Source organism: Bacillus rossius, chromosome 8 (assembly GCF_032445375.1).
Source record: "Bacillus rossius redtenbacheri isolate Brsri chromosome 8, Brsri_v3, whole genome shotgun sequence".
NCBI lineage: Eukaryota > Metazoa > Arthropoda > Insecta > Phasmatodea > Bacillidae > Bacillus > Bacillus rossius.
In genome coordinates this window covers 3,586,092-3,609,392 of record NC_086336.1, presented here as the reverse complement: position 1 = coordinate 3,609,392, position 23,301 = coordinate 3,586,092, and the positions used below count along the sequence as shown (strand labels likewise).

At 40.6% G+C, this 23,301-nt stretch overlaps 2 protein-coding genes across 2 annotated transcripts in view; one reads left to right on the top strand and one right to left on the bottom strand.

The window, feature by feature from the left end:
• The first annotated feature begins 2,020 nt into the window (after nt 1-2,020).
• LOC134535496 (autophagy protein 12-like) lies at nt 2,021-12,436 on the top strand. Its single transcript, XM_063374629.1, has 3 exons — nt 2,021-2,652; nt 6,325-6,461; nt 9,548-12,436. Exons 1-3 carry the CDS (start codon nt 2,529-2,531, stop codon nt 9,668-9,670), a joined length of 384 nt encoding a protein of 127 aa, XP_063230699.1. The 5' UTR covers nt 2,021-2,528; the 3' UTR covers nt 9,671-12,436.
• A 3,051-nt stretch (nt 12,437-15,487) lies between these two features.
• The window catches only part of LOC134535495 (pyruvate kinase-like), a 56,087-nt gene continuing 48,273 nt past the window's right edge, over nt 15,488-23,301 (bottom strand). The window contains exons 8-10 of the mRNA XM_063374628.1: nt 19,804-20,049; nt 17,285-17,507; nt 15,488-15,781 (exon numbers count right to left, since the gene is read on the bottom strand). Coding sequence (XP_063230698.1) covers nt 15,609-15,781; nt 17,285-17,507; nt 19,804-20,049 — 642 coding nt within the window. The 3' untranslated portion in view covers nt 15,488-15,608. The remainder of the gene's footprint in view (nt 15,782-17,284; nt 17,508-19,803; nt 20,050-23,301) is intronic.

Sequence of the window (23,301 nt, the reverse complement as noted above, 5' to 3'; positions counted from 1 at the left end):
CCTCCCGGACATTGTGTTGTCCGGTCAGACAGTCAGCTTATTGCGCGAATCATAGCGAGTTCAAGTCTTAGCGGCGTGGGTAAAGATCGTCACGAGCGGGACGTCCCGTATTTTTCCAGTACAGTATAAGTGCGCGGAACCGGGCTTCGCCCTACAGAAACAGTCACAGGCGGAAACGCGGCAGCCCCCTGTAAAGGGTTCAATTTACAGTGTATAAAGAATCTGGAAACTGTCTTCAAGTGTGTTAAATGTTATTCTGGTGACTAAGTTCCTTGGCCACGCGGCCCGAAACCCCCTCTACCGAACCCTGAGAAGCCGGAAAAATAATATCATTTCAGGGGCTAGTCGACCAGGTGACGACAAAGTTGGACTATATATGCTGTCCAGCACGGGCCTCTCCGCCTTTTCAGAAAAGTGCAGAAAGCGAGCGGAAGGATACACGGCTGAACTATTTTCAAGACATGTGACCTGTCAAGTGGTCACTCCTATTACCGTTCCGGTCACTAGACTGCTTCGGATCACGTGACAATAGCCGCACAAGCTTGCCGATGGCTAGGCAACCTTCCATGCTTAGGTGAATGATTGTTCGTCTCCCTTCAGGGGAACAAAATCGGTAGGGAAAGAAGAACTTCACGGTGAACCAAAATAACACCGCAACAAAATGATTATGAATTGACGCCGTCCCCGCTACCTCTGAGTATTTAGACGTGATTTTGTTCAGTTCGTGATCTCAGGGAAGGTTCGGCCTTGTGGCTAGAGGTAGGGGTCAACGCAGTAGGGCCCCCCGAGCTGTTGAGGCCACTCGGGACGCCTGAATAATAACACAAAACTTCTTCAGATAGTTCGTGAATTTAATACAGCACAGCCCAATACATGGTGCTGCCCGTTCTGGCCGTAACGGTTTGCCCGACGCGACTAGTCACACGCGCAGCTCACTTCCTCAGTGGCGGCTCACGATTCTTATGCGCGTGAGGGGCAGACTCGTTTACGTGATGCGAAAGTTACAAAAGACACTCTGACATGGCACACGATATTTTGAAGCACAATACACTACACTAATACCTAGCTCTGGATTAAGTTTGGTGGCGCACTGCCGTACGACGGTGATACATAAGCCCTGACATGACGAATTACACTTAGGCGAACAACTATTCCACTAATACATTACACTTGATAAACTGGGCTAGCAGCACGTAGGCCCGTGTCTCCGGCGACTCTACGTGGTGTCTAGGTGTGTCCCAGGGACTGAATCGTTATTAAGTCTGATAGCACGTGTCGCCTGCTGGCTGCCCCGTGCGGGCCAAAACTAAATAGCCGGTAGGCTAGGTTGGGCGTGAAGCGCCGACGTGAAACCACATAATCTCCCCACAGTACTTACGTATGACGTGGAACACTCATCTTGAGCACTGATTGAATTAAGTTAAGTACCTCATGGTAAATTTAGGCCGACCGCGGAACTGTACAAAAGGTTGAAAAGAAATTACACTATGGAAAACTACATGTCGGTGAATGCAAAGTTTGAAGGTTCCGCGTTGCGCGCAGGCTGCCGGCCTCGTTGAGCTCTCGAAGGACACTAGCGGTGTCGCCGCGCGCGACCCCCCTCCCCCGCTAGCCCTCCCGCGGAAACGTGTGAATTTCGCGGGAAACTGAACCGGCCAGGTTCGGGACAAATCGCACATTGAAACATGATTTTGCAAAGACTTAATTATTAATTAATAAAAAATAATGTTTAATAAAATCCTGTGGAAAAACATAATTATAACAATTTGTTGTAGTGCGGTGGAAGGATATGCTACACCCGGCCGGATCCTTGCGCCGGTGTAGCACTCGTTGTATGGCGTTCGCCTCGTCGCACGAACTGCACTTTGCTGCGCGCACGGGCGCGTTCGGTGCACACGCTTTTGCGAGACGTTGATGAGGCATAGCGGTCTATGCGACAGAGGAGCATTGGCGGTCGGCGTCAGAATGTCCTAAATTTTACAATGCATTGTATTATATTCATACAACGACCTAGGTCGTTGTATTCATACTATGAAAAATTATCATGTGCTCCTTGTATATCCAAATTCCATAAAATTGTTTGTTCTGATTCATTTATACAAACAATGTATAAAATTTCTTTAGCACTCAAATAAGTTTTACCTGCGTTTTTAAAATGAAAATTTATTGCTATAGATATTGCACGAGCGAGCAGCGAATTTCAGGAACTTCGGAATTCCTCGGAAGGGTGTAATAACTACGTGAGTTGTAGGCTTCCCAATAAACACGGCTGAGCCATGTAAAATAAAATGCACATTTTCCAATATAACATAAATAATTTTGTAAATGTTAACTTGCAGTAAGGCAGTGTCTTCTTCGGATATTTGTCAAATGATCTCTCTTCCCGTGTTTTATGTTAACGTTTCTTATAGGTTATGGCTGCAAAGTGTACTTATGCCGATACGAGTTGTGAAGTGCTATTGAGGTTCAGAAAAAAAAAAATTACGTCTTTGGTTTGGTTAAGTGAATAAATCAAAACATTTCCTTCGATGTCGGAAGGTTCAGAAATCAAGTCGGACCACCCGGAGGCAAATGAAATTGCGAATGAAGGTGATATTCACGGAGATCTCGCAACTGTTGACAACAGTCATTCCAAAGCAGACAAACACAAAGGTACAAGTAATTAACTTTACACGTTTTAAATTCAGTAATTATTGTGTAAATTAATATACATTTTAATGTCTTTAAAACGATACCAAGCACGTATTACAGACTGTATTGTTTATCTTGTAATTCCTGGTCAGGGCGGGAGAGTAATAGGATTGAGGGAAAGATACTGAAAGTGAGAAGAGGAAAGGACTAGAAGAGGCTTCAGAAATGTTTTAGAAGGTGGGGGGGGGGGGGGGAACTCCTTGCCACCTGGTGAAAGCCCAATTGCAAGTGTATCAATCGGTCATTTATTTTCAACTATGATGTTAACGTTCCTTGTATCGTTAAGTTTACTGCAGCTATAGTTTACTTACAGCGTGGCTTTTCTGTGAAGTAATAATAAAATTCAGAAAATACATTTTTCTAAAACTAGGGATGTACCTGTATGCACCCTGAAAACAGCGTTTCTAAATTCCTTCTGGTTTATGAGAAATTTCAGTTTATAGGTCACATATAGCCTATGCCGTCGCCATGTGCTTTAATCACGTTACCGATCCTGTGGGACATGATGCTTGCAGTTTTAATTTACTACGTCGAAAGGTAATATTCTTACAGCATGGCTTTTCCGTGATGTAATAATAAAATTCTGAACTTTTTTTTTTTAAATACTAGACACAGTCTTGTATTTAAAAATACATAATAGTGAAAGGAAAACTCTTTATAAGAACTGTGTCAGTGCCTATGACTGGAGCAGATGCCAGTTCCCGATACGTCACAACTGTTTTGTCATCCGTGTCGTCATCTGTGCTGTCATCGTTATGTTGTACAAATCATCTCTAGTTTCAACCTTGAATTCTTTACTGTCATTGTGTTTTCCAGGTTGGTTGTCTTTCTGTACTCACTATTCTTGTTGCAACTTTCTTGTCATAGTCCACTGTGTGTGTTTGTGCTGTAGTTTGTTGGCTACCTTCCTTCCACGAAGTTATCTGGGTATAACATTTGACATCCAGTTGATGTTGGCATATTCTCAATGTGTTTCCTTGACAACCAGCATAAAGCAACAGTTTCTTTGTCTATAAAAGTATTTTAAATCAATCTCCCCCCCCCCCCCATAGCGAGAATCATTCAAATAACTATTTTTTATATTATATGTCTCTGTTTACAAGTATAGCATATTTTACATTTTTCACTTTTAATTGTTCATTAAGTTTGAGTAATTATTTTTATTTTTACCAGGCAATGCTCAATTTTAATGCTAGTAGGCTAATTGGTTACAAAACCCTGTATCTGTAGGTATATAACTAACAATATTGCCTTACTTGGATTCAAAATCAGGGTAAATATTTACTTGGGCGGTATTTCCGAAAAAAAATGTTAAAAATCCGAAAATACCTTTATTTTATGCTCTTCAACATCCTCTTTTCATTAAAAGTGGCGGAGGTAAGAAATTCCAAATACTTTAGGAGATATCGAATTTTTAAATTTCATCATATGTAGTTGAGCGGCATTTGCGAAAATAAATGTTAAAAATCTGAAAATACCTTTATCATATGCTCTTCAACTTCCTCTTTTCATTAAAAGCGGCGGAGATAAGAAATTCCAAATACTTTAGGAGATATCGAATTTTTTAATTTTGCAATACAAGACCTGTGGAACCATTCGAGCGGCGCCATTTTTGTTATTTTGCCGTGTGTTCGTGAATACGTGAATCGTGAATGCGTAATTAATAAAATGGTTGATTAGGTCAGGTCAGTTACATTATTAATACTTTCAAACTAAGCCGACATTAAAAATTATTTTGTGAATTAATTTTAATGGCTGTTTAGTTTTAAAATATTTATAATGTAACTGACCTGACCAAACAAACCCGGACAGAGGGTGTACAGTAACAACTCACGTAAATTTTTTTGTTACTTATTACTTGCACAACAATATCAAAATAACAAATAAGACTTTAAAATTAGAAACGTTTAACACTCACCTAAGTTGGAGGCGGTAATTAAACAACGTTTTAAACAATAATTGAACTAAATAATCACGTATTAGTTCATTTGAATTCTGGCCTATCACGAACAATCACGTGACATCATTATCCAATAAAAAAATAGATACTCGTACGTAAACAAGAAACAATGGTGCACGCACGCCACAGGAATGCGCTGGTTTTGTGCTGAAATTTAAAAATTCGATATCTCCTAAAGTATTTGGAATTTCTAATCTCCGCCGCTTTTAATGAAAAGAGGAATTTGAAGAGCATATAATAAAGATATTTTCGGATTTTTAACATTTTTTTTTCGCAAATACCGCTCAACTACATATGAAGAAATTTAAAAATTCGATATCTCCTAAAGTATTTGGAATTTCTAATCTCCGCCGATTTTAATGAAAAGAGGAAGTTGAAGAGCATAAAATAAAGGTATTTTCGGATTATTAACATTTTTTTTCGGAAATACCGCCCAAGTAAATATTTACCAAACTCAGAACTCCTAGCTCAGAAGTTATCGGCACTTCAACCTACGCTACATGTTGTAGTAAACATTATTGTTGAAACGTAGTACTTAATCAAACACCAATGACTCATCAGCTTTTAGTTTTTACCAACATTATTGATTATCTTTTGTACAATATTGTCTGCCCATATTTTAACATTATGGAACTAAGAATTTATAGAACAATAAATATGATGTGGAAAAAAAAACTGTTAAAGGTAGCCTGGTTTTTTTTCCCTGTCATGCGATACTAAAAGGAAAAAGTCCTGCATTTGAGTTACGGTAAACTTTTCTTTTTTTTGCTCCTTACAGATAGCCAGTGGCAGATTTTTTTTTTTACTGTGCTGTAACTTGCATTCCTTAGATTCAATTCCGCCATATCAACAATCTCGCTTCCACAGTCATGCCAACTGTAGGAACAAATAACTTCGCCACGGTCACTGTGGAGTTCTAAGTTCATGAACGTACCTATCCATGTCATTAAAATTTTTTTTGATATTTAGTAAATCACAAAGTTAAAAGATACCTACAAAACATTTTCCACTTGTATCCAACAATATTGATTTTGATCTGCTTCTCCGAAACCTCCCGATGCTGTTTGCCCATTGATTATAAAGCTGTGATATGATATTAAGTTAAGATTTTCCTGTTAATGATCTCACTATGTGTTAAGTTTATCGACCCAAAATTTCTAAGCTGTCTTGTATCACCATATTTTGAAACAGGTCCAGTGCAAACAGCAGGATCTGTTTTCTGTCGTATTGCAAAGAGAGAGTTAGCCAATGGACACTGCACTTCGCCCTGCTGAGCTCTCTCGACTGAAGGACAGGCAGTATCAGCGGGCAGATTGCTCTGTGGTTCACTGGTGTTTTGTAATCGACCGATAACAATCATTCTGACTTATTCTGAGTCGCAAGTTTTCAGAGGGCTCCTGTAGTTGTGCATGCTTCACGTAGTAACAACAGCGACAAACTGATAACGCACTTGATTATGAGTGAACTATTATTTGGGAGGTAATGTTACTCTACGTACTACAGTGATACAACCCAACCAGTATTGCTTTTTCCATATGTAAAATACCGGTACACATAGTATTTGGTGCTTCAACACTTACTTTCCACAGTTAGGTTATTTATTCACTGAATTAAGATATTTGGAGGTTAAACTTGTGTTTGGTAATGAACCTTTATGTGTGTGTGTGTTTCAGTGGACATTTTACTGAAAGCAACGGGAAATGCACCGATCATGAAAAAGAAGAAATGGAGCGTGGACTCGGATAAGCGGATTGGCTGGATTATTGAGTTTGTGAGGAAGTACTTGAAGCTGGACCCAGCGGAGAGTCTGGTGGGTAGCTGGTTGCCGATGTGTGACGCGCTTCAACCTTCAAGTGGTGGTGTCGCCTCTTTGAAGGGACTCTGTTGGTTATTTTCAAATTATTTTGCTATAATTTAACTATTGAGATTTTTATCAAATTTTATGCTGTGACAGACATAAAAAATATACAGTACACTCCCGATTATCCGCGAAATTAAGTGGCAGGGCCACCGCGGATAGTGAAAATTGCGGATAATCCGCAAAAGAGCTGAAAATGGGAAACAAAAAAGGGAACATTAATTTAAACTTAAAAATCTAAAAATTTATGTACAGTAAAAGTTACAATTAACAGTAACATTTTTTAAATGATGCTAAAATTTTTGTATTTTACTGAATAATTAAAATACAATACATTTCAGTAATGTAAACATAAAAGTGCTCAACCATACGACTAGAAACAAAGCGCGACAGAGACAAAAATAGCAACGCACGCCAGCCTACTGCGTGAGTTCCGAGAAGGCCTGTGGCGTTTTACTGTATACTGCACGCAATTCACTAGTCAGTAGAGTTCAAATTTGCTCACTTGTAATAAAATACAGATGTACATATGTGCTGTATTTTTTCGTAGCATGCGCGGATCATCCGCCAACGGATAATAGGGAGCTTACTGTATGTTATACTTAACATACTAATATATACTAAACATACTTAATGTAGTGAAGTATCTTTTAAACTTTCTTAATAGCCAAATACTTACTAACAGGTTATGGTTTGGAACAACGGGAGAAAATAACTTGGCTTACTACACGGGAGCAACAATGGCTGTCGTAACTATTACCTCAGTTCATGAACGTTTACATTTGTAAGTGCCTTAAACCAGAATACATGCCATGTCAAGCCGTGAATGGCATTACAGAAGCTGTGCTGCTGTTTGAGAAACCAAGATGGCGGGGTGTAATCTCCCGTAATGTGACCAATGCAAATACTGCAGTTCAGTTCATGGCCACTGGTGTATCTGAGGCGGGAGTCACACAGACAGCATAGTCGCTGCATGTTGCAACGCTGCCCCAAAGCTCCACTAGCATACTTTATAGTGAACGTCTACCCTTGCAAGGAGAAAAGTAAACTAATTATAACTTTAATGAGTACCAGCACAACATCCACTGTAAATCTCGACCAAATATTTATTTTCAAACTACATATGAATTCAACAATTGATGAAATGAAATTATCAGAGTAATAATTACACTTCAGATCAAAAGAAGACACAGAACTTGTAACACGTAACTCATCTCTTGAGCTCCGCAGAGCTATTTTCCATATATACACTATATAAATACTACTATGGAGTTGGTGATGATAAAATTCAAATTTCAATCATATCTTAGCATGCCAGCTCATGACTTACAAGTTTGATTTTTATGCACATTTTAAGTTTACCACTTATTATTGAACATTTTTGAATCAAGTTAACCTTGGACAAGTGATCTAGAAAATTGGATTGCAATTTGTTATGCTTGTTTCCAGCTAAACCCTGCGTGTAACTTTATGTTTTCCTTGTGTGTGTACGGAGCAAACGTAAAGTACTTTAGTAGGTATGTATTATCATGGCAGTATGATAATTTTGGTGATTGCCATCTTCGTTTTTAATTCTAAATAAACACATTGGTGTATGGCCACCAGAAGTGCAAATTCACACGTAAGAGGGATAGGTAATTTTTAGGGTACTCTAATATTTGAATCACTTGTAATCATGCATTAAAAGTAGACTTTTACTAGTGACTGTCCATGTCTTCAATGGAATCTAAGAATGAATCAATGGCTTTATTATAGCAAAAAAATATGATTAATAATCCTATTGGAAATGTCTATACATAATGTCACCATTTTAATGCTAACACCGGAGCCAACCTCGGCGTATAGAGTTTGGAGTTGCAAATTATGAGTTGTGAAAGTATGCGAAAGCAGGTAAAAGAATGCAAAAGTTTGAGAAAGTATTGTAAAAATTTACAAAAGTAAGTGAATGTTTATGAAATCATACGCTGTTGCTGCTATCATTGACCCCGATTCATCGTGGAATCACTTACCGTCTATCTCTCTCTCTCTCTCTCTCTCTCTCTCTCTTCCTCTCCAAGGCAGTCAGAAAGTAACACAAAGTTCAATAATAATAAGTTTAATTATTTCTTCCTTTTTTATTTTACACTTTACTATAACTGACTAAATTAAACAGGAAAATTTAACACTCTTAAAAGTTAACGTGTGTGAGAGTGCATCTAGTCCCTTTAATCTACGTATGGTATTATGACTAATGTACACATTTAAAAAATTGTAACAATTGACAGGCAAATAAACAAAAAAAAAAAACATTAAATTTTACATTAGTTTTTTATAAATTTTTAAGAAAAAAAGCATTTAATTTAAATACAAGATAAAGTATAACATTGTTTATGAAAAAAATGTTTATGTAAAAAAGTCAAAAATTATTATATTAAAGGAAAACCTACATCAGTATATTACTCATTTCTTAAATATTAAAGAAAAGTTCATTAGTTAAATTATTCAGCCAAAGTTTGATATATATTTTATTAAAAAATAAATTTTTGTTTTTAAGTTTTCAGGAAAAATAACTATTTTTGGAAGCAAAAATGCTAAATATCTGTATGAAATTGTTTTATGAATAGTGGAATAGGTAAATTTATGTTCTGTCTATGCCATGTGTAGTTCATAAAACCGTACAATATTCTCATGAGAAAGGAAAACTAAGAGTAAAGCAGGAAGTGGATTAAACAAGATATATATTAACATACCATGGACCTACCATATAGTAATGGAGCCTTGCTATAGAATTGCTTTGTGTAAAATTTTTCTTTTATAAGTACAGTACTCAATTAATTTTATTTAATTATTGCACTACGCGATGCAAGTTAAAACATTTTATTTATTGTAGAACATGGAATTATAATTCTTTATTTTTTAACTTTTCTATTTGTTAGACCAATTTTCTGTGTTCTAAGTAATGCTCAAATTTTAATGGAACGGTAATAATTACGGTTATATTTTTATGGTCATTACTGTCTGTTGCTTGATGAAGTGTGTGCATGATTGCTTGTTTGCAGTTCCTGTACGTGAATCAGGCCTTTGCCCCCGCCCCAGACCAGGTGGTGAGGAACCTGTACGACTGCTACGGCACGGACGGCAAGCTGGTGCTCCACTACTGCAAGAGCCAGGCGTGGGGTTGAAGTGTCGTTACCAGCGGTCATCCCTCGCTAGACTGGCCGGTGGGGAACTGTGCGACTGATGTGGAACCGACGGCAAGTTGGTGATCCAGTACTGCAAGAGTCAGGCGTGGGGTTCGAAGCACGTCGTTACCAGCGGTCGTCCCTCGTTTGATCAATCTCATCATTCGTTACAGTTCCACTCCCTCAAGCGAAACTGTTGATGTGGTATGCATTGAAACAAACCTTCGTCTGGGCTGTTCCAGACTTTAGAGTTGTGTGGAGAGTCAGTAACGCTTGCTCTCTTGGCACATGCTACAGTCATTACAAGTGGTCGTCGGAGCTACGGTGCGGTGACGTCCAGACCATTGGTGCGCTCACCAAGGTCTTCCAGGTCTTTCCTGGCACATTTGGTCTCTTCCACCGCTCTCTCGTCAGTTGTCGCTAAATGACCGCTGTCATGTCAGTTGTCACTCTACCACCGCTGTCTTTTCTCTTGGCTCAACCACTGCTGTCTCATTAGTTGTCTTTACCACTCTGTCTAATCAAATGGGTCCACCACTGCTGTCTCGGCATGCGAGTCAGCCTTGAAGTGACCCTTGCCTTTATCTCTTACTATTTGTAAATAGTCTTGACCTCCGCTCAGCCTATTATTTCTTGCTAAATGCTGTAAATATGATATATTTGTCGTATTTATTTAAGTGTTAATGTTTTGGCTGCTATTTGCTTGTTTGGAAGAGGCTTGTACATCTACATAGCTTATGTTTTATTTCCAAGTGCACTTTTTTTTCCTGGTAATGTAACCTAAATAATGAAAATGTAATAGTATGCTTACAAGTAATTGGTATCTTTTCTTTTTGTTAGTAATGACTGGAATGACAAAACAGCTGTTGTCTGAGGTTTAAAAACAGGAAATCAAATTGTATGATTTTTTTTCATAATGTTTACATTCTGAGGAAAAATGAATTTTTTTGGTAACACTGGAAATTTCATTTTTGTCATTTTGCACTTAAAATTAACATCTCTATACCTAACCATTACTAATCATTGTGTTTTTTATGTAAATTTTAGTATCACATATGTTAAAAAATTAAATCTTTGTAAAAAATTGAAAAAGGTGTGATCTATTAGTGAGCTATCCATATAAATTTCATTAAATATAAACTAAAATTTATTGATTTGTAACAAATTAATAAATGTGAATGTTTAATAGAGAATCATGTAATTTCAAACTCAATTTTAAACATTTTTCTTTTAGTCATGGGAATTAATAATAATTAAATTTTATTATAAGAGTTGCTATACAGACTGCTTGTGTTTAATTACTAACTTTTTACATGTGTGAATTATTTTTTTAATGTTTATAATATTAAGAAATAAATAAAAAGTAAATGTGATTTGTACTGTTTATCTCTTATGTTTGGAGGTTTGTACTAGAGGTGGGTCGAAAAGTATCAACCTAATACTTTGGCACTGATACACGCCTGTATCAGGAACGGCAAACGAGTACACTTGAAAAGTATCAAGTACTTTAGTATCAGTTCAGAATTCGCCTGGAACAACACCACGGCCAATGTGCGCAGAACCCGATCGCAGATGACGGTCACTTGGGCGGAGCTTGTGAAAGGGGAGGGAGCAGGAACGACGAATAAGGGATAAAGAAGGGAAATAATGTAGGGGAGAAAGCGCAGGGGAAGACGTTGAAGGAGAGGCGCAAAGCGAAATTGTTACGAGTCGTTTGGTTATTGTCCCACATCAAAGTACGCTCAGTGCGCAGTGCGTGCACAGTCTCGTTCAATAATAAAACTAATGAAATTTTAATATTAAAAAGTACATTAATACAAGATATAATATTTATATTTGTGCACCTAACAGCTATGAAAATGCAAATAAATTCTCAGTTGACACTAATAACAGATGTAATCAACATATGGACTTTTTTTTTTTTGAAAACAATTAGTAACTAGTGTTTTCATACATTAAAAGATTACGATTTTATCAAAAATTAAAAAAAAACAGATACGTACATTAGTGAGCATACTATATCAATGTTTACGTTTCAAATGTTTCTTCAGATTAGTCGATGATGATTTATAACTCAGTTTTTGTTCACACAAATTACAATTAGCAAACTCGTTATTTTCCGTAAAAATATTCCACACAAATGAAGTCTTTTTCCTGCACTTATCCATTCTTTATTTTACTATGAAGATACTAACTACAAAGCATGACAGCCCGCAACAATGTACATGGTGGTAATTAATACACGGCCAGGACGAACTGCAGTGAATGTTGAACTGATTGATACTGGCTGTATCAGGCGGGCATGAGAGTAACAGAGGTAGAGAATTATCGGGCGTGATGAATAATGTATCAGAGACACCGATAACTTTTTACGCTGGTGATGACGGCACGGAGGATGTGTACCCTGTAACGAGAATGCTGATACCTCGTTGCTTCCTGGGACCGCTACTTATCTGATACAAAAGTATCAGACTTGTAACTAGGTACATTACTGTATCAGTATCAGGTTGGAACAGATACCGAAAATTGCTGTAACAACCCACCTCTAGTTTGTACTCTAATATAAATTCACATAAAAGGTGTAATGCAGTTTACCCAGTAGCTTTTGGGCTGCAATCATACCAGACTAAGTTACGTAAAAAAATTACTTCTTCATTGTTTGAATTAATTTAATTTTTGGATCAGATTTTCATAGTTATATTTATATCTGAATAATTTCATTTATTTTTGTATTCATGGATAATAAATGTGATTATAATAATTAAAGCCTTTTGTTCAGAGTGAATTTCTTTAATTTGATTATTTATTCAGACTAAGGAATGAGTTCATCAATTGAATCAGGAATTTGCAAAAGGTACCCACTTTTTGAGCAAATTCATGTTATACGAGATTCCGAATCTCCAAAGTGTTCTCTTTGCTGTTAGCAGGAAAAGGAACCAAGTCCTGTATAAGAAATACGATAAACGGACTAGTAAATATATGTGGAACTTGCAAAAGGTACCAAGTCCTGGACTTGGTACCTTTTGTTGAAGATATCAATCTCTGAAATTGGTATCTTTTGTTAATGAACATGGGCAGGGCATTATAATAATGTTCATTCATCAAGGTGGTGTTAAAGTATTTGAACAGCTACAGGGGTTGGTTTATCATACCTTTCATCTCCAGCTCCCAGGACAGTTGAGACACATTGTAATGCCTACAAACAAAGCTTACAGAAATAGAACTGTACCAATTAAAAAAACAAAACTTGAAGACATTCACAAGTGTTTGCGGTACATTGCAGTTCATGATGAAGCGCTCACATTCTACGACAATATACTACATTGGCCTGCCACAGACTAACAGACATGCCCATGTATGCCACAAGTGCACTATTTTGTTTATGACTTGCATTATTGTTTTTGAAGGATCTGTTTTCATGTTGTTTGTAGTTATCTCAATAGCATGTACTAAGGTTCCACTAATCTATACCAATGACACTATGCATTCTCAGATGTGTAAATTTAATACTTAACATTTCTTTATGGGTAAATGGTATCAGGTGGTTTTGTTGTAAAATATGTTTTTGTGTATCATATTATTAATTTTTGCATTATAATATACCAACACTGTACTATTATCGAACCAAAACATTATGTTCTATGTGCCATTGTTTGAATGAATGATACTTCATTTGCAAAAAGTACCAAGTCCACTAACTTTATTGATTTTTAATATATTTCAGACAAAAGTGTATATGTATATGTGAATTACATTTAAAATCATCACACACCCACTATACTTTCAATTGATCCATTACTGATAACCTGTTTCATTACCAGGTCGACAATAATATGTTTTCTGTTGTTTCCCAACAATCTACTTACTTGGACTTGGTACCTTTTGCAAATTCCTGATTCAATTAGATAAATGTGTTGGCAAGTTTTTGACTTCACAAATCACTAAGCGGTGGCCTGCAGATAGTTCGCCCGTGTTGTGTATAATGACACAAAGAATGACGTTTGCTTAGATTAATGTGATACCATTGGCTAAGCATCACATTAAGCTGCAGGAATACTTGATTATGATTAGCAAAAAATTATGTTATGGAAACTACATTTTCAAAGCAGCAGCTTAAATCCTACATTCACCTTACTTGTGACTTTCACATCCAAGCATTTCTTCTCTCGTTAACTTGCAGGTGCTTCTCTTGCCGCATGTGCTGGACGCCGGCCCCGGCTCGCTGTTGGCTTGTGTGTGTGTGTGTGTGTGTAGGCGGGGGGGGGGGCCTCCACTGCTGCACGTTCTTGCATGTGTCACACGGACTGTCATGTTCTATCAGTGCGTTGTCATTGTCTTGGTTTCAATTGACTGATTTTGTTGACAACATTGTCCCACGACCAAATTTTGTGTACGGCAAAAACTTCTTCGAAACCTGAAATATTTAGATAAAAATTTCCACTTACCGAAAGTAAATCTTTACACTATGTGCTTTGAGCATTCAATGACCAGAAATGGAGTCGTACTCGACTCATTTAAAGCTGGTTGAAGAGTTTCATTATTATCGATGGACATTGTGGATCCAGAGGGAGACAGTGGCACCACCCTGCCTTTCCTGACTAGCCTCGCTCGCTCCAAGCGTGCCTTGGAAGCCTTGATTTCTCAAGCCCTAACGAGGTTTCTTGCGTAGTTGTTGCACACCTTGTATGTGTAACATTTGAAACAGGGATAACGTTTAAGGTAAATATGCTTGTGTAAATGCATGTAATGGATTTTTTTGTTAGCTTCTCTGCTTGCACAACTATATACATATTAATTTATGCACACATAATTGTCCATGTGCGAATTGTGTGTGAATGTGATTGTGCTTAATAACATGGATTCTCATGTACCTTATGACAGAATTAGTACCCTTAAAGTTATACTTGAATTTCTATAAATGCTGACAGAGCTATGGAAATTGCTTCTGTTAAACGATTTTCCTTTAACATGTTGTATTTCGTAGCAGGTAGCTTACGTGTTTGTTAATATGCTAATATTGTGTAATTTTTTGTAATTAAGGTTTTAATGCTGTAGTAAATGGTGAAGTTAAATCTGTCACCTACTCTTTCTTTGTTCTGCTTCAGTTTGACAGGCCAAATGACATGGTTGGTTGGTAATTCAGCTAACCTTTTCACATTTCAGGTCTTTATAATTATGGGTCTTGTATCTCCTACCATGGAATACAAACCCGCAACTGCTAACCTAGTTGCAAATATACATTCAATATTGGGTATGAAATGAAGATGAATAAAATGGGTCAAGACTTAAGAACCTCATTTATTCTAATTTGAATCTACGCTGGATTCTATAACAATTTTAATGCAAACCCTGAAAACATTAGCTTCAGAACTCAAGTTGTTCACTAGAGCCTTTCTACAAGCTTCCCGATCAACAACTGGTACAAATATGTTTTACTCTAAAGCCTGATTCGTATATTGCTCAAAGGGAGTGGCGTAGCCAGGATTTGTGTATGGAGGGTGTTAAGAAGCATGCAACCCCCCCCCTCCCCCCGTATTAAAGCGGGGGGTCCGGGGGTCCTCCCCTGGGAAAATTTGGATTTTAAGGTGTAAAATAGTGCTATTTTAGCGGTTTTCGGTACTTAAATTTAAATATTGTAATGGTAAAAATTTTATTAATTTTAATATGAAATTTGTTTGAGTGAAGAATAAGAAATTAATTAAAGATTTGGTGCTAAGGAAGGGGGATGGGGTTTGAACCCCTAACCCCCCCCCCCCTCCACGGCTAAGCCCCTGCTCAAAGGTGTAGCATTGCTCAACACAAATAACTTCCCTCGGAGCTGTTTGGGCAGAAACCCCCAGTTTATTCACGAGCACAGAACAGGCGTGGTGACGACACAGCTAATTTGGAGCGGGCAGGAACCCCACCGGCGCTGCGGGAGAGAGCGGAGGAGGCAGTGTCAGATGGAGGCGTACACGATGCGCAGGGTGTTGGTGAAGCCCGAGCCGGCTCGCCAGCCCGTCATCAGCACCATGGCGTCGCCCGGGCGCACGAAGCCCGTCTGCTTGCCGTAGGATACGCCGTACTGCACGCGCGAGTCCACGTCCTGCAGCCAGTCGTCCAGCGGCGGCGCTGCAACAGCCCCGTGCCTGCCTCGCGACCTCTGACCTCGCGACCTCAACAGTGCCGGGAAGAACATCCCAGCATCATCCCAGCATCTGCATGGAGTCATTTTGGGAAAACGCGAAACAGTTAAACCAGAATCGCAGGACTGTGATTCGAACCCGCGATGCAAGTCTTAGTGAGAAGTACATGTATTGGTTCCTCCTGGCCCCGGGTTTCTCGCGAGGAGCTGGGTTGGGTTCAAGGAGCTGCCGTCATCTTGGATTTGGACGTCACGGCGGCCATCTCTTGGATAACCTTGATATTTTACCTTGACCTCGATGGCCATCTTCATGACCTTGACCCCAGCTGCCATTTAGATTTCGGCCATTTTGCTTTCAATACTTTAAGAATTTTTCTCATATATTTAGGTTAATAATTACATATATTAAAACTGGTGGGAAATATAACACCAGTGGCTTGTTGAAGGCTAGTAGATTATTAAGAATTTAAGTCTCGTTAAGGATTTTTTTGCCATATTTTATTAAGTAACTTTAGGTTTGAAGTCGAAGTGCCCCACTGCCAAATATTCCAATTTTTTTTCGTTATAGTGACATTTCATTACCATTGAGTGTCCCACTCGTTAATGTTGCAATTTTAGTTACAGTAGAACATTCCGATTTTTTAAATTATGTTATGCCAGCCATTTTGTTTTTTAGAACTTTACAAATTCTTGTCGGTCATCTTGGTTGCCATATTAAATTTCTATAATTATGAACCTAGAAATTAGTTGGCCTGAGATTCCTGTCCTCAGTTCGATCATTGGTCGAAGCAAAAAAGTTAATTTAAGCCTAAAGTTACTTCATTAATAAAATATGGTAAAATAACCTTAATGAGACATATTCTTAATCTACTAGCCTCCAATAAGCCGCTGATGTTATAGGTATTTCCCACCAGTATGAATATCTGTAAATATTATTCTAAATATATGAGAAAAATTCTAAAAGTATTGAAAAAATATTTTGATTGATTCGATAGATTTCAGTCATTGTTTTGAATCCTGGTTTGTGCTATGAGTAATTAATGCTTAAAGTAATTTTATTATTTAAATTCTTTTTTCCCAATACCTTTAATTGAATAATAGGTACTATAAAATAAGGGTCTCAGCGCCAGGTTCAAGGTTTTGCATTGTGAATGGGGTCAATTATCAATGTCGCGGTGGCCATCTTGAATGAACTTGAAATTTCATCCTCGACCTGGACCCCACCTTGGCACGGTATCGCCCACTCCCTCAGCTGGTGAGGCAGCTGTGAGAGGGCGGAGGGCCACTCACAGATGTAGAGCAGTGCCAGGACGGAGCGGTAGAGCTGCTATGCAGGATGAGTGCAAGACTGCAGCTGGTAAGGCAGCTGTGAGAGGGCGGAGGGGCACTCACAGATGTAGAGCAGCACCAGGACGGAGCGGTAGAGCTGCTATGCAGAATGAGTGCAAGACTGCAGCTAGTGAAGCAGCTGTGTGAGGACGGCTACTCACAGATGTAGAGCAGCGCCAGGACGGAGCGGTAGAGCTGTAGCTGGCGAGCCACGCGGGCGAAGCGCGTGACGGCGACCACGGGGCAGGGCGGGCGGTAGCGGGACAGCAGCTGCGCCGACCGGCCGGACGTGGTGGTGCAGATGATGGCGGTGGCATCGCACATCACGGCTGCCTGCACCGCCGCGATGGCCAGCGAGTGAGTGGGCTCCAGCGGCGGGACCACCTGCGCAGAGCAGCCCGCGCTCGGCCATCAACCTCCGTGCGCGCTGCCGTATCCAGCTCGAGTATTACAACATGTTCTTCAAAGGATAGACCCTTTTAATCAATATATTATATTGAGGTTTATTTTTTGCTTTACATATTTTTATGGGCAAGATAATAAATACTAAATACACAGTCGCTAAGCATTTAATTTTAAGAATACAGTGCACCAAATGCTTTGACCATTGCACACGTTTCGAACTGTGTTACTCACAATAAGCAAGTTCTGTACTGTGCACGAGTTGCAGTCCGAGTCGTTAAAAAAAATTACAAAGATTAATTTATATGCATTATCAATAAATTATATTATTAACATTGTAAAATTTATCCAAAGTTCAATAGTATGTATTAACATAATCAGTAACAAATATGAAATATTTTTATTTATTATACAATTTAATAAAAAAATTTAATGTTTTGGTAAAACAGTATAAGTTTGTGTGTCTCGGAGAAAATACTAGGTAATTAAATTTACATTATGTTTACTCATATTCCTGAAATAATAAATACGAATATAAAGATCTACATAACATCAAAAACAACCTGTACTTTGGTGGTTCGTCCAGTATAGCCTATTCACTGTGGACTGGTCACACATGGAGTGAGTGTAAGTACTCACCATGTCGTTGAAGTCGCCGAACACCTGGCGGTGATAGACAGCACGCTCCGTCTGGCGGCAGATGGCGGCCATGGTGCGCACGCACTCCAGCGGGTACAAGCCCTTGGCCATCAGCTTGGCTAGTCACACCTGGAGTGAGTGTAAGTACTCACCATGCCGTTGAAGTCGCCGAACACCTGGCGATGGTAGACGGCACACTCCGTCTCCCGGCAGATGGTGACCATGGTGCACACGCACTCCACTGGTACAAGCCCTTGGCCGTCAGCTTGGCTAGTCACACCTGGAGTGAGTGTAGGTACTCATTATGCTGATGAGGTCGCCGAACACCTGGCGGTGGTAGACAGCGCGCTCCATCTTACGGCAGATGGCGGTCATGGTGCGCACGCACTCCAGCTGGTACAAGCCCTTGGCCATCAGCTTGGATAGTCACACCTGGAGTGAGTGTACTCACCATGCTGATGAGGTCGCCGAACACCTGGCGGTGGTAGACGGCGCGCTCCGTCTTACGGCAGATGGAGGTCATGGTGCGCAGGCGCTCCAGGGGGTACAAGCCCTTGGCCGTCAGCTTGGATAGTCACACCTGGAGTGAGTGTACTCACCATGCTGATGAGGTCGCCGAACACCTGGCGGTGGTAGACGGCACACTCCGTCTCGCGGCAGATGGCGGCCATGGTGCGCAGGCGCTCCAGGGGGTACAAGCCCTTGGCCATCAGCTTGGATAGTCACACCTGGAGTGAGTGTACTCACCATGCTGATGAGGTCGCCGAACACCTGGCGGTGGTAGACGGCGCGCTCCGTCTTACGGCAGATGGAGGTCATGGTGCGCAGGCGCTCCAGGGGGTACAAGCCCTTGGCCATCAGCTTGGATAGTCACACCTGGAGTGAGTTTACTCACCATGCTGATGAGGTCGCCGAACACCTGGCGGTGGTAGACGGCACGCTCCGTCTCGCGGCAGATGGCGGCCATGGTGCGCAGGCGCTCCAGGGGGTACAAGCCCTTGGCCGTCAGCTTGGCTAGTCACACCTGGAGTGAGTGTAGGTACTCACCATGCCGATGAGGTCGCCGAACACCTGGCGGTGGTAGACGGCATGCTCCGTCTGGCAGCAGATGGTGGCCATGGTGCGCAGGCGCTCCAGGGGGTACAAGCCCTTGGCCATCAGCTTGGATAGTCACACCTGGAGTGAGTGTACTCACCATGCTGATGAGGTCGCCAAACACCTGGCTGTTGTAGACGGCGCGCTTCGTCTTACGGCAGATGGCGGCCATGGTGCGCAGGCGCTCCAGGGGGTACAAGCCCTTGGCCATCAGCTTGGATAGTCACACCTGGAGTGAGTGTACTCACCATGCTGATGAGGTCGCCGAACACCTGGCTGTTGTAGACGGCGCGCTTCGTCTTACGGCAGATGTCGGCCATGGTGCGCAGGCGCTCCAGGGGGTACAAGCCCTTGGCCATCAGCTTGGATAGTCACACCTGGAGTGAGTGTACTCACCATGCTGATGAGGTCGCCAAACACCTGGCTGTTGTAGACGGCGCGCTTCGTCTTACGGCAGATGGCGGCCATGGTGCGCAGGCGCTCCAGGGGGTACAAGCCCTTGGCCATCAGCTTGGATAGTCACACCTGGAGTGAGTGTACTCACCATGCTGATGAGGTCGCCGAACACCTGGCGGTGGTAGACGGCACGCTCCGTCTCGCGGCAGATGGCGGCCATGGTGCGCACGCACTCCAGTGGGTACATGCCCTTGGCCGATTCGGCCGACAGCATGACGAGGTCTGCACCGCTCAGCACGGCTCCGGCCACGTCCATTATCTCCGCACGCGTGGGGCGAGGCTTGTACACCATGGACTCCAGCATGTTCGTCGCACAGATTACCGGCTTACCCACCTGCACACGCATATACACACACACACAGTGCGCTTATGGCTCACATGACAGAGGGCTCGCTCAAACACAGAGATTTAATATACAAAAAACATTGAATAGCTACCCTACCTTCTAAATATAAATAAACCTAATAAATTAAAATTGCCAAAGAATACTGAAATCTGATATTTACCAAAAGGAATTTTACAATAGGCAGAATAAAGTCTTGTACTCATGTAGCCTCTTAGTCTCGTAGCCTTGGGGTTTTTGTAGTTTTCTCGACTTGTAGCTTCATATTCTTGTAGTCCTGTAGCCTCATAGTCTCATAGTCTTTGTTGCCATGCATCCGCGTAGCCTTCTTTATACAGGCCAAGTGAATCGGAACTGTGTCACACTCTTTTTACGATCCTCGGCGAACATTTTAAAAGGCCCTTGTCTAATGTCAGGAGTTTAGACCAGGCAACTCCGTACCAATCCTTCTAATTGACTGTAGATCGTTAATTCTGTACTCAGAACATTATTGTTCTTGCAGCCTTGTAGACTCATAGACTTGTAGCTTCGTAGCCAATAAACCAATAGCCCCGTAGTCTCGAAAATTCGTAGCATTGTAGTCTCGTAGCTAGTTAGCCCCTCGTAGACTCATTGTCTCATAGTTCTGCTTCTTAATATTATTGTTGTTTAATAGCCTCGTACGCTTGTAGTCTTGTAGCATCGTAGCCAAGTCGCGTTGTAGACAAATGTTGATGGAGCAGTTAGGCCTAAGATAGGGAACCAATGACTTTTGGAGCCGATGACTTTTGGAACCAAGGAAATTTGGAGCCAAAGACTTTTGGAGCTGATGAATTTTGAAGCCAATGAATTTTCAAATTTGTTGTGTCTTATTATTCATGACATTGTCTTTTTTTGTGGCACATGATCTGATTTGACTCTTGTATATGAACTACAATAATTTTCTGGGTGAAAATGTTACTATGGTAGTCTATTGTTCTAGACTCATTCCGTTTTTCGTTCTCTGGAACCATTCCAACAAGCAAAATTGGGACCACAACCAGAGAAAAGCCCAGTGACTAAGATCTCTGCCTTTTAACTCTAACGTGTTCATCGTCCCTTGGTTCACTCACAACACTCCGCAATTTATTATATAAAATAAAATTTTAAAAAATTAGCGACACTTACGTGTTGATCACGAACCTAAAATGGTGACCGACAGCAGACGAAAAGATGGCCACCAACTGCAGACGAAATAGTCTCTTCGTAACCCTCTCCCCTTCAAGTTATTTCAGTATCCACATGGCCATATGCAGGGCCATCGAAAGTAACCAAAGTCCCAGGGGTAAATAATGTTGTAAGGCCATCTTCCTATTATTACTGTAGGCTACAACTTTACAAAGCCCATGAATAAAATAAAATTCAAAGACTCTATATTTTACTTTGGCCAGGAATGTAAATGGGATCTGTGCATATCGCATAACTTGTAATATTAACAATATACATGTAACTTTTGCCCTAAGTTTATCTTAGGATATAGATTTTAAAAAAATTGAATACAACCAGGGTCTCCTTGGTATCTGGGCCCTGGATATTTTGCCCAACTGCTCTTCCCTTTCAATGGCCTTGCCAATACGGCACTTGTTTAACCACATACTGTTTACCAGGTCAACACCCTGATCAATACCTGCCTCCTGTATTTTCTGATGGATTTACGGCTCTGCTCCTCCTACTTTCTAACACCTCGATGTCAACCTGACAGCCCAATAAAATAACTCACAAACAAGTGAGTGAGGGGTATAGCCCGATTTTTGTGTTTTGCGCTGTGGAACATCTTTGGTTTAGGGTTTCCCAAAAGAACTGTTAAAATAAATTGAAAATAATAAAAATAAAAATGTGCTTCCATTTACAAATCGTTCTCCAGCCTGAACACGTAGGTTCAGATTTTTACCTCTAAAGTTTTTGATGATAAATATATAAATTATACCTATGCATTAATATCTAAATATGAAAAACAGTTGCATTCGGTCTCGAACATGCGAAGTCCTATGTTTAAATAATAACATTAGTACTGCACGAACAGCCAGGATTATTAATGTACCCATAGTGAAGTGCATATTCATAACAAAATAACAAAGTCCAATTGTATCACTCAAGATTTAATAGAGCTGAGTTATACTTTCTGTTGTACAACTTGTACTTGACGACACTGACATGGTAGGTGATGTGTAGGAACAAGGCTCACCACTCATTAGGTTGCACTTGGAAACGATGCTGTGGTAGGTGATGTGTAGGAACAATGCTCACCACTCATCAGGTTGCACTTGGAAACGATGCTGTGGTAGGTGATGTGTAGGAACAATGCTCACCACTCATCAGGTTGCACTTGGAAACGATGCTGTGGTAGGTGATGTGTAGGAACAATGCTCACCACTCATCAGGTTGCACTTGGAAACGATGCTGTGGTAGGTGATGTGTAGGAACAATGCTCACCACTCATCAGGTTGCACTTGGAAACGATGCTGTGGTAGGTGATGTGTAGGAACAATGCTCACCACTCATCAGGTTGCACTTGGAAACGATGCTGTGGTAAGTGATGTGTAGGAAAAATGCTCACCACTCATTAGGTTGCACTTGGAAACGATGCTGTGGTAGGTGATGTGTAGGAACAATGCTCACCACTCATCAGGTTGCACTTGGAAACGATGCTGTGGTAGGTGATGTGTAGGAACAATGCTCACCACTCATCAGGTTGCACTTGGAAACGATGCTGTGGTAGGTGATGTGTAGGAACAATGCTCACCACTCATTAGGTTGCACTTGGAAACGATGCTGTGGTAGGTGATGTGTAGGAACAATGCTCACCACTCATTAGGTTGCACTTGGAAACGATGCTGTGGTAGGTGATGTGTAGGAACAATGCTCACCACTCATCAGGTTGCACTTGGAAACGATGCTGTGGTAGGTGATGTGTAGGAACAATGCTCACCACTCATCAGGTTGCACTTGGAAACGATGCTGTGGTAAGTGATGTGTAGGAAAAATGCTCACCACTCATCAGGTTGCACTTGGAAACGATGCTGTGGTAGGTGATGTGTAGGAAGAATGCTCACCACTCATCATGTTGCACTTGGAAAAAGATGCTGTGGTAGGTAATGTGTAGTAACAAGGCTCACCACTCATCAGGTTGCACTTGGAAATGATGCTGTGGTAGGTGATGTGTAGAAACAGGGCTCACCACTCATCAGGTTGCACTTGGAAACGATGCTGTGGTAGGTGATGTGT